Below are 11,576 nucleotides of genomic sequence, written 5' to 3'. Positions count from 1 at the left end.
GCACGCTCGACGCCCTCAAGCCGCAGGAGCAGGCGGGCACGCCATCGACGCCGCTGCAGCGCGAGGTGCTCATCACCATGACGATGCGCGACGTCACCAGCAGCGAGCGGCGCAAGGCGGCCGCGCGCCGCCTCTACGAGTACGCGTACATGGCGCCGCGCGCCGACGACGCGGAGCTGCGCTCCCTCTTCACGCCGATGGCCTCGTTCGCGCACAAGGGCCCGCGCTGCCCCTGCTCCGAGTCGCTCGCGTCGGCGAGCCGCACCCGAGATCCACCCGAGATCCACCCGAGATCCAGACGAGATCCAGACGAGGTGCACCCCGGGGTGCACCCGGAATCCGCCCGAGATGCACTCCGCCTCGGCCCGCCCCCGCCCCGCCCCCTCCCCGAGCACGCGCGCGGCGCGGCGCAGGCGAACGGGCTCGAGGCCTTCCTCGACTCGCGCGGCCTGCTCGCCCTCGCCTTTGGAGACTTGCGCTTCGAGATCCTGGAGCAGACTTGCAAGGCGGACGAGGTCATCACCACGTGGCAGTGGACCGGCTCGCACAGCGGCGACTACCACACGCGACTCGCGGACGGGTCGTACGCCGCGCTCGCGCCGACGTACCAGACCGTCCGCACGCAAGGCGGGCGGGGCCGAGGCCATGGGCGGCGCCTCCTCCGCCTCGCGCCCGCTCACCGCGGGCCTCCCGCTGCGCAGGCATCGCCGTCGACACGATCCGCGGCGGCAAGGTCGTGGACCACGTGTGCTTCTGGGACGAGGAGGCGCTGCGGATGCAGCTGCTCGCGCAAGGGGAGGGCAAGCAGTGGCGGGGCACGCGGCACACGCCCGCGCCCGCCGACGCGGGCCCCGCCACGGTGCGGCTCCGGCTCTCGGTCATGGGGCGCTGGCGAGACAACAAGTTTATCCGCGTCGTCGCGGCACTTGGAGTGTCGACGCCGGCGAGTGAAGAGGCGGCGCCGAAGCAGGCGGCGAGAGCGCCTCCCCGCCCCTGCCCCCACGCCGCGCCTCCTCCGCGCCGGGCAGGTGGCGCTCAAGGGGGAGATGCAGGCGCACTACCAGCGCAAGGTGCTCTCGCAGCTGGCCTACTGCCGCGGCGAGGGCGTGGCGCTGTGCGAGGCGGTGGACGAGGGCGGCGGCGAGGCGCTGCCGGTGATGCTCTGCTCGGACACCTTCGCGGCGCTGGTCGGGGTGGAGGGCGCGGCTCGCGGCTCTCGAGGAAAGGCTGCCGCGGCGGGGGCGGTGACGTCTGATTGCGCCGCGCCGTAGGCCAGACGGTGCTCAAGGGCAGGCTCGAGCCGCTGCTGCGCTCGCTGCTCGTGCAACCGGAGGAGGAGGCGGACGGCCACTGGTCGACGCCCAACCCCGAGGCGGAGGGGGCTGCCATCGACCCGCTCGCCGCCATTCGCGCGGCGCTGCAGGGGCAGCCGTCGACGACGCCGCTGCACGTGCAGTGCGCGGACGGCCGCCACCGCTGCCTGCTGCTCTCGCTCTCGCGGTTCATCTACGAGTCGAAAGCCTACATCGCGGCGCTGCTGCATGACATGAACTGGCCGCAGGCGCCGCTCGCGGCGCGGCCTCCCAAGATCGGGGGGCCAGACTTGTGCTCGCTCTACCACCACCGGGCGCGCGCGCCAGCCCCGCGCCCCTCCTTTCGCCGCGTCGCTCACGCGCGTGCCGCGCACGCACGCACGCACGCAGGCGCCCCGCTCGTGGCTCTGGTTCAACGGGCGCGGTTTCGAGGTTGCGATGGTGGCGGCGCTGCACTCGCTCAACCTGATGGTCACGCTCGTCGACATGGCGGCTGCAGACCAGCCGCTGGTGTGGCTCTCGGGCGGCTTCGAGCGCGTCACGGGCTTCAAGCCGGCGCAGGTGCTCGGCACGAACTGCCGCTTCCTGCAGGCGCCGTCCACGGACCCGCTGTGCGTCGAGCGCATACGGAGCGCGCTGCGCCGCGAGGCGACCATCCGCGCAAACATGTACAACGAGGGCGCCAAGGACTGTTTTTGGAACTCGCTCGCCCTCTACCCGGGCTACCGGCCCGACTCGGACCAGCTGCGCTACTACTTTGGCGTCGGCACGCCCCTCAGCACCGAGCACATGAAGGCGGTGGCCCGCATCCTCGTCCTCACCGAGGACGAGGCCACGGGATCCGTCTTTGCGCCGATGCCGTTTGCTGGCTGGTCGGGGCAGTCCGACTGCTACTAAGGCGCGCGTTGCGCTGCCGTCGCAATGACCAATGTCGAGGGAGCGATTGCCTGCTCCCCTCGCGTCGTCCATGTTTCCATGTTTCGTTGGTTCTCCCTGTTCTGTGCCTCTCCCTCTCTACTGTGATGTCTCTTGTGCTCCGTCACTCCGCATTCTCTCTCGGTCCTCCTCGAGAGAGAGAGCCGTAGTCGAGTGGCGGTGGGTCTGTGGCGGTGACGGATACAGTGCGATCCGATGTGGGCGCGGGTCTCCGCGGGTCTGTCTTTTATCAGACGCACTCATTACTAGGGTGCCCACAGGACCCAAAAGAAAATAGCTTTCCGCCTCAAAAAGGGACGCACGAGGCAACGTCTGATGTTGGGAGTGTTCCAATAGGAGCGAGGCCTCTTCCGTTGGGGGACCGAGTACATAGGAAACGAGGGTTTCCCATTGTGACCCGCTCCAGTGCGAGCGTGACACTGCACTTGGCGCCGAGCGCCCGCGGCTCAGACCTTGTGCAAGCCGACCCTCGGTGGGCACGCCGGGCCGGTCCGGACCGATGGCGCTCGGTGTGGAGCAAGCAAGACCCCCCCCCCCCCCCCCATCGGCGCGCGCCCGAGGTTCAAACGGCCGCGAGGAGCACCAAGAGGACTCCTCATGGCTGTGCCCAAGTGGGCTTCGACCGGCCTCGGATGGGGGGGGGCGGGTTTTCCCGGCTTGGGGACCCCTTTTTGAAGCCCCCTGGGCGTGGGTCAGCACCCCAAAAATGGCCCTCGGCGGCATACAGCATTGCCAGCCAGCCTCTTCCTTCTCCTCAGGGCTGTACTATAGGCCATATTGCGCCGCCCCCTACTGGCAGCCGGGCGGGCGCGCGCCGCGCGCGCCTCGGCGCGCGCACGGCTCGCAAAGTTCGAACGAGTACTGCCGCCCGGCCGCCTCGCCCGGCCGCCTCAAGGCTGCCGGACGGCAGTACTCGCCTCGCAAGAGGCGCGCACCGGCTGCTCTGGCTGCTGCGCCGGCGGCCGCTGCGCTGGCCGCTGCTGCGCCGGCTGGCGGGCGGTACGGCCGCCGGCGGCCGCTGCACCCGCGCCTTCCCTCGCGGGCGCCGTCGCGCCGCGACGCGCCCAACTCTGCTAGCACACGGCACGCGTCGTCACACAACCGCGGAGAACAGGCGGTGCTGTGCGTGAAGCGCGCGCGATCTCGTACACGTACTTTTAAGGCTGGATCCGGCCATTCCAAGGGTATACCTTTGAGAATCCCCAGCGTCCCTCCCTCCTAGTCACACTCTCAATATCTCGACTCTCCAACACGAAGTGCTGCGATCGGGGTTGCCCCATTTCTTTTTCTTTTCTTTTTTTGGGTCCTGTGGGCACCCTATCATTACAGCGCTCACTCCTGGTCCATGCACATGCACAACCATGCACATGGACATGGACATGTGCATGTGCATGTCAGATGTACGTATACGCTATACCCCCTTTTAATTTTTTACCCGGGCCTGGCCCCGAGCGTTTTTGATCTCTGGCTGAGTGGGGGGCCGAGCCGCCTCGGGCGTCGGGGTGGCGGGCGGGCGGGCGTTTTGAAAAACAGAAAACAGAAAACAGACAGCAGCAGCGAAGGCGGCGAGGAGGCCAGGGCCCGCCGCAGAGCTCCGCCGGGCGGCACAGCAGAGACATCTGCGGACGGGGGAGCACGGGACACGTCGGCATAGGAGCCAGGGGGGGTGGGAGAGTTGAGTCAGATGCAACAGCACCGTCTCGGCAGCGAGGCCCATGATGGCGACGGCGGCGACGTAGGCGAGACGGCGGCGAGGGTGGCGACGGTCACGATGAATGTGGCTTGACGAAATGGATGACGCCGTCGCGCAACATGACATCCTCGATGTCATCTCGTCCTCGAACCGGTTGAGCTCCTTCATCATGAAGCGCATTGCCGTCGCCAGCTTCTTTGCGGCGCTGCGCGGGTGCGTGCGCCCATCCGCCTCTGATGTGGTCTCGGTTGTTACACGTTTTTTGGGATGCCGTTTGGGGTTATCTAGATACTCAGATCTCAGTCACGAAGCAGCTAGTAGGCGGCGCGCAGCGCCGCTCTCGCAGGTTGTTTTTTACTGTTTCTCGATTTTGTTTTTGTTTTCAGTCTAGAGGGGGCCCGACCCCCTCAGAGGCGGTGGGCGGGCGCCCAATCACCCAGGGAGTGCAGATAGATCAAAAACGCTCGGCCCCCCAGCTCCACAATTCAATACACCGAGCTTGTTTACGACATGTTACACATTACAGCCTCACGATAAAAAAAGCCGTCGTACAGGCGCGTGTGTGGCACTTTGTGTGGCGAAAAAACACAAAATCATCGACACAATCGACAATGGTCAATGCGAAAAAATCTCCCCCGAAAAAGAGCATGCTCCACACACCACAGCACGAGAAGGTACAACTACAAGGTGTGTGCGGCACACAAATAACGCGCGTGCCGTCGCGGACCAGTGTCACGTGCCGCGCACACCACCGCATGGAAGCACCTGTACGTACCACATACGTTAGTACTGGTCAAACAGGGCGCAAGAGCGCGCTCATCCCACCTGCCCCTCGAGGCTGAAGACGGCGTCATCGAGACTGAGCACCTCGCTGTTCTCGCCGCGCTCCTCGAGCGTGTGGATCTCCTCACTCCACTTGCCAAACAGCGCCGGCAGCAGCTCGACCACGGAGCGCGACGCGTTCGCCAGCGCCTCCGCCGCGCGGCTCGACGCCGGGCACCTGGCATGGACGTGTCATGGACGCGTCACAGCCGTGGAGAGGGTCGCCTCCGCCGCGTCGGCTCGACGCGGCGCACATGCACTCCGCGACCGGCAAGCCGAGGAAATATGCGCGCAGAGCGCGGCACGGCGTCGCGTGCGCCACGATGAGCACCTACCAGCGCCGCCATAGGGCGAGGTGAGGACGGCCGCATCGCGCCGCTGTCCGCGGCCGGGGGTCGGTCGCCGGCTCTGTCGAGGCCTCGACCTCGAGGACGCACGCCTAAGGGGGGGAGGGGGGGAGGGGGAGGAGCTGGCTGCGAGAGCAGGAGCTGGCTGCGAGAGCAGAAGCTAGCTGCGAGGGGAGTAGCGGTGGCCAGGTGAGGCGAGTCCTCTCCGGACCTCCTAGCTTCTGCTCTCGCAGCTGGCTACTGCTCGGCGCCTCGAGGCGGCGGACCAGGTCGGCGAAGGACTCGCCTCCCGGGTAGCGCTGCGAGAAGCCCATCGAAGCGAGCCGCTGCGTCGCCCACTGGTCCTCGCCCGCCTCGGAGCCTGCGGCAGGCGGCGCGCAGGCGAGGTGGGCGAGCGGCAGGGTGAGACGCCGCCTCAGCGCTGCCCCCTCGCGCCGCGCTCGAGCAGGCGGACGCACGAAGTGGAGGCTAATCACCTCGGCTCCTCTCGGCTCACTCTGGCAATCTCGGCTCCTCTCGGCTCATCTCTGGCAATCTCGGCTCCTCTCGGCTCATCTCTGGCAATCTCGGCTCCTCTCGGCTCATCTCTGGCAATCTCGGCTCCTCTCGGCTCATCTCTGGCAATCTCGGCTCCTCTCGGCTCATCTCTGGCAATCTCGGCTCCTCTCGGCTCATCTCTGGCAATCTCGGCTCCTCTCGGCTCATCTCTGGCAATCTCGGCGTCTCGGGCGCGTCTCGCGCCGCGGTCGAGCGGGTTGAGGCAGGAGACTATACTATACTACACCACACTATGCTATGCTATACTGTACTATACCGCGGTCGAGCGGGTTGAGGCAGGAGACGTTTGTCACAGAGCAGCCGACGCCGCGCCGCCGCATCTGGGGCAGCGGGTTGCGAGAGGAGTGCGGCCTTCGGGTGCCGAGCGCGGCGTCGGCTCGGGAGTGTGCGGGAGGGGTGCGGCGTGTGCGGGAGGGGTGCGGCGAGGGCTAGCGGGGCAGTGCAGGGGCTTGAGCGTGGCGGCTGCCTTGGCGCGGCGGTGGCTTGGGTGTGTGGGGCGTGTGGGGCGGGTGGCGGGTGAGCGCACGTCCCGCGCGACCACCCTCGCCGCGTCGACCGCGCTCGCCTGCGTCGACGAGAGGAGGCGGAGGGGCGAGGACGGCGCGTGCCTGCCGACCCAGCTCGCGAGCTGTGATTCATTCATCACGGACTTGCTAACTTAATTAATTACGTGCCTGCCGACCCAGCCGGCGAGCTGTGATTACTTACTTCTTACTTACTTAATTTAATTAATTACGTGCCTGCCGACCCAGCCGGCGAGCTGTGATTACTTACTTCTTACTTGCTAATTAATTAATTCCGTGCCTGCCGACCCAGCCGGCGAGCTGTGATTACTTACTTCTTACTTACTTAATTTAATTAATTCCGTGCCTGCCGACCCAGCCGGCGAGCTGGAGCGCGAAGGACTGGTTGGGGGAGGAGCAGCCGCCCTCCTCGCAGGAGAGGTCGCCTGCGCGTGTCCGTGGACGCGTCAGCCGCGTGCCGTGCGCGTGGCGTGCACGGGGCACCGCGGGAGGAGGCGTCGCCGTATCCGGGCGGCAGCGCGGCGAGGAAGATTGGGCGGAGCGAGATGTGCAGGCTCATCATGTAGGGAAGCACGCGCTGCGTCATGCGGCCGAAGACCTGGTGGGCCGTCACCTTGGAGGAGAGGTCGAAGAGCTTGATGTACGCCCCCTCCTCGTCCGCCACCGGCACGTACGACGCCTCGTAGTGCGAGACCCGCTGCCGCAGGTCGGAGAGCGCCTCCTCCTCGCTCAGGCCGGCAAAGTCGGGCGAGGCGCGCACCTTGGAGAGCATGTTGGCCTCGAGGATAGACTTGTCGGTGCAGATCGACTCGATGAAGACGATCGACACGCCGAACCTGGCACCGCCTCCGCCCGCGACGCCCGCGCCGGCGCCCCCAGCGGCAGGGCTCGCGTCTCCGCTCCTCCAACCCTTCCACTCGGCCGCGCGTGAGACGAGGAGGGCGCGCCTCTGCGGGTTCGAGTTTGTGGCATCAAAGATGCCGATCTCGCCGCCGCCCGCCAGCCACTCGAGCAGCTCCTCAAACGTGCTCATCGCGATGCTCTCGCGCTTTGCCTTCCTCTCCGCGTCGCTCGGGTCAAAGAAGCCGGCGCGCGAGTGGTTGGTGGGCGAGTGGTTGGCGCGCCGGTTCTGGCCGGCGTTGAAGATCTCGGTCTGGTAGCCCGTCCAGTTGAGGAAGCGCGAGAGCTTGTGCGCGATGAAGGACTTGCCGCGGCCGGGAAGGCCGACCATCACCAGGATAAGCTTCGCCGAATCAGGCGTGAGCGAGGAGCGGACGGAGAGGCGGCGCTGGATCGCCTCCGGGATGTCCAGCGAGACGGCCTTGCCGTCATAGTAGTCGACAGGCCGGCTAGACCGGGCTGCCATCGGCTCGTGGTGGAGCCGAGCTCCGTCGTGGATGGGTACCCGATAAAGAAACCCGCGGGAGCACCGTCCACCGTGCTGCGAGCCTTCGCTGTCCCTTGTCAGGCAGGAGCAGGAGAACTAGGAGAGCGCAACCAGTAGGAGGCCCGCGCCTGCCCCCGTGCCGCCGGTGCAACTTGTCCTATACGAGAGGGGAATCCCTGGGACCCTGTCGTGTGGGAGAGATTTTTAGCAATACCAAACAAATCTAACACTCATATGCGCGTCATCTTCAAACACCCCCCCCCTCGCACCTAGCCGCCCCCATTCTCGCAAGACGTGTGAGCATGAGGGGGGTGGTGGTACCCCCCTACAGGTGCCCCTGGCCAGGCCTCTGACCGAGAGGGGGGTACACCTCGCGGGAGCCAAGACTGCTCGACCGACAGGGGGGTGCCTGCCCAAGACCCAGGTAAAACCCGGGTATACCCGAGAAAGTCCAGGTTTACCCGAAAAATACCTGGACGCGCGTCCACATGCCGCAGCACGCCATACTCCCAGGGCCCCTGTGCCAACTGCGGCGCGCACCGCCTGCTCAAGTACGCGCACCGCACCATGTGTGCTCGCTACAAGTGCCAAAACGCAAAAGGCAGCATCGGCGCCAGGCACGGCTTGCAGGCGGCGGTGCGGACGACGCGGTCGTGCCAACATTCTGCTACAAGATCGAGGCGGTGCTCCGCATGCGCTTGTGCGACCCCGATCAACTGATCGGAAAGAAGCGGCGCAACAAGCTGACTGCTGCCGACACACTATTTGCTACCTCACGCGCGGTGAGTTTGGAGAGGATGAACACGACTCTCGGGTTTCACCGACACACGCTGGGTGGAGCTCGAAGAGCTGTACGAGAACTGCGGAACGGACGAACGTTTGAGTGGTGGTAGGAAACACGTGTGTCCGTGTGTGTATGAACAATGAGTATGAACATGCAAAGTACTCTATCACGTATCGTATGTCTCTCACTCATGTGTGACACACACTGCGAGCCATCCTAGCTACGCAAATAACAGCACCAACCAGCGTGTGGTTACTTCGGCTCCGCCTCCCATGGGCGCGGCAGCTCCTCACAGCCGTCAGTGCCCTCGCAGCAGCCAGCCACACCGCCGGGTGACTTCTGGCAGCTACAGCTGGAGACGCGCCTCGTCATGATACGCACTGTTTCACGGCTGGCAGTTGCACGCGCTTGCGCAGGCCGCAATCAAAGTGGAGGAGGAAGCGTCCCTTGCGGGGGGCACAGCGGCTATTGTATGCAACAATGGTAGCGCTATAGTAGTCTTCGTCCTCCTCGTCGCCGTCTTCAGGGCACCACAACACCGTGCAGCGCCGGCCAACTAGTGACGCGTCATATTTGAGGGACCCGTTCTCCACGGCAGCTGCTTGAGCATCCCCTCCCGCGCCCGTGGCCTGATGCGGTGCCTCCCACTGTGCCGCTTTCTTCTTCTGAGAGTAGTGCTTCTTGAACAGTGAGCGTATGCTCCCAGGCTGAAGCAGCGTCTCCTTTGCAAGCGATGCAACTAGCGCATCCGGAGGCACCTCGGCCGCCTTTTGCGCCGCCGCCGCCCTCTCCTTGGCCGCTCGCGCTTCGTCCGCCTTCGTCGCTGCCGAGGCCGCTGCTGCTTCAGCCTGGGCTGAGTCCGCGTCTAGCTCCGCCACAGCCTCCTCCCCAGCCTCCTCCGCAGCAGCCGCCGCCTCCGCCGCCTTCCTCTCTGCCTCCACCGCCGCCGCAGCCTGTGCTTGGCGTAGGCGGAAGAGACGACGCGTGACACGAGCGAGGTGTCAGACACATAGGCCTGCCCACGACCGGCAAGCGTCTCCTCCCATCGAGTGGCAAACGGAGTAAACTCACCAGTGCTGCCCACCGTGGGGTAGACCGGCAGGAAGTGCTTCTGCAGCTCAGGGGGCAGAAGCCGCTGCCCGAAGCGGGAGCAGTACCAGCAGCTAGCGCACTCGGGTGAGTCCTTGGGGCACAGCTTGAGCATGGTCGCGTAGTGGAGGAACTTACCATGTCGAGTCGCAAAGTACTCAATGTCGCGGGGCGTGAGCATGGCGACGATCTGATCGAGCGGCAGTGACGGTCCAAGATGGCGGCTCTCGCCCCCAACCGTGCACCAGCGTGCCTCTCCAGTCCCGCCTGCCACCCAGATACCGAGAGCTGGGCGCACTCTTCGACTTGGGCTATTATCTGCCCTCGGGAGGGCGGCGGCGGCGGAGTAGGGGCGGCGGCGAGCTCCCGGTCGCAAATACTCGCCTGACGGTACAAATGGCGGCTCTCGCCCCCAACCGTGCACCAGCGTGCCTCTAGTCCCGCCTGCCACCCAGATACCGACAGCAGGGCGCACTCTTCGACTTGGGCTATTATCTGCCCTCGGGAGGGCGGCGGCGGCGGAGTAGGGGCGGCGGCGAGCTCCCGGTCGCAAATACTCGCCTGACGGTCCAAGATGGCGGCTCTCGCCCCCAACCGTGCACCAGCGTGCCTCTCAAGTCCCGCCTGCCACCCAGATACCGACAGCAGGGCGCACTCTTCGACTTGGGCTATTATCTGCCCTCGGGAGGGCGGCGGCGGCGGAGTAGGGGCGGCGGCGAGCTCCCGGTCGCAAATACTCGCCTGACGGTCCAAGATGGCGGCTCTCGCCCCCAACTGTGCACCAGCGTGCCTCTCTAGTCCCGCCTGCCACCCAGATACCGAGAGCAGGGCGCACTCTTCGACTTGGGCTATTATCTGCCACCGGGAGGGCGGCGGCGGCGGAGTAGGGGCGGCGGCGAGCTCCCGGTCGCAAATACTCGCCTGACGGTCCAAGATGGCGGCTCTCGCCCCCAACCGTGCACCAGCGTGCCTCTCTAGTCCCGCCTGCCACCCAGATACCGAGAGCTGGGCGCACTCTTCGACTTGGGCTATTATCTGCCCTCGGGAGGGCGGCGGCGGCGGAGTAGGGGCGGCGGCGAGCTCCCGGTCGCAAATACTCGCCTGACGGTCCAAGATGGCGGCTCTCGCCCCCAACCGTGCACCAGCGTGCCTCTCTAGTCCCGCCTGCCACCCAGATACCGACAGCAGGGCGCACTCTTCGACTTGGGCTATTATCTGCCCTCGGGAGGGCGGCGGCGGCGGAGTAGGGGCGGCGGCGAGCTCCCGGTCGCAAATACTCGCCTGACGGTCCAAGATGGCGGCTCTCGCCCCCAACCGTGCACCAGCGTGCCTCTCTAGTCCCGCCTGCCACCCAGATACCGAGAGCAGGGCGCACTCTTCGACTTGGGCTATTATCTGCCCTCGGGAGGGCGGCGGCGGCGGAGTAGGGGCGGCGGCGAGCTCCCGGTCGCAAATACTCGCCTGACGGTACAAGATGGCGGCTCTCGCCCCCAACCGTGCACCAGCGTGCCTCTCAAGTCCCGCCTGCCACCCAGATACCGACAGCAGGGCGCACTCTTCGACTTGGGCTATTATCTGCCCTCGGGAGGGCGGCGGCGGCGGAGTAGGGGCGGCGGCGAGCTCCCGGTTGCAAATACTCGCCTGACGGTACAAGATGGCGGCTCTCGCCCCCAACCGTGCACCAGCGTGCCTCTCAAGTCCCGCCTGCCACCCAGATACCGAGAGCTGGGCGCACTCTTCGACTTGGGCTATTATCTGCCCTCGGGAGGGCGGCGGCGGCGGAGTAGGGGCGGCGGCGAGCTCCCGGTTGCAAATACTCGCCTGACGGTCCAAGATGGCGGCTCTCGCCCCCAACCGTGCACCAGCGTGCCTCTCTAGTCCCGCCTGCCACCCAGATACCGAGAGCTGGGCGCACTCTTCGACCTGGGCTATTATCTGCCACCGGGAGCAGGGCGGCCGCGGCGGTGGCACAGGCGACAAGTCTTCAAGCACAAGGGCCGACGACCGATATTTTGCAAAAAACGCAAAATTTTCTTCGCGGGGCTCCGCCCCGCACCCCGCCGGGGCTCCGCCCCGGACCCTAGCTGACCGAGGGGGGGGTCAGCTCCGCAAGCTGGCGAGGG

General features: G+C 66.2%; 2 protein-coding genes across 2 annotated transcripts in view; one reads left to right on the top strand and one right to left on the bottom strand.

Moving 5' to 3' along the window:
* EMIHUDRAFT_110727 (hypothetical protein) overlaps nucleotides 1-2,210 on the top strand; it is a gene marked incomplete at both ends in the record, with an annotated part of 4,612 nt that extends 2,402 nt beyond the window's left edge. The window contains 5 exons of the mRNA XM_005788008.1: nucleotides 414-604; nucleotides 643-859; nucleotides 1,029-1,244; nucleotides 1,277-1,663; nucleotides 1,704-2,210. Coding sequence (XP_005788065.1) covers nucleotides 414-604; nucleotides 643-859; nucleotides 1,029-1,244; nucleotides 1,277-1,663; nucleotides 1,704-2,210 — 1,518 coding nt within the window. The remainder of the gene's footprint in view (nucleotides 1-413; nucleotides 605-642; nucleotides 860-1,028; nucleotides 1,245-1,276; nucleotides 1,664-1,703) is intronic.
* Nucleotides 2,211-4,758: 2,548 nt separating this feature from the next.
* EMIHUDRAFT_467381 (hypothetical protein) lies at nucleotides 4,759-9,634 on the bottom strand (the record flags this gene model as incomplete). The annotated part of the gene is made up of 11 exons (XM_005788007.1): nucleotides 4,759-4,942; nucleotides 5,019-5,095; nucleotides 5,189-5,203; nucleotides 5,378-5,472; nucleotides 5,926-5,989; nucleotides 6,196-6,289; nucleotides 6,552-6,618; nucleotides 6,677-7,542; nucleotides 8,746-8,810; nucleotides 9,123-9,317; nucleotides 9,449-9,634. 11 exons carry the CDS (start codon nucleotides 9,632-9,634, stop codon nucleotides 4,759-4,761), a joined length of 1,908 nt encoding a protein of 635 aa, XP_005788064.1.
* Between the last annotated feature and the right edge of the window lie 1,942 nt (nucleotides 9,635-11,576).

This window comes from Emiliania huxleyi (assembly GCF_000372725.1).
Source record: "Emiliania huxleyi CCMP1516 chromosome Unknown EMIHUscaffold_139, whole genome shotgun sequence".
NCBI classification, from domain to species: Eukaryota; Haptophyta; order Isochrysidales; family Noelaerhabdaceae; genus Emiliania; species Emiliania huxleyi.
This window is presented reverse-complemented; position numbering and strand designations above follow the sequence as displayed.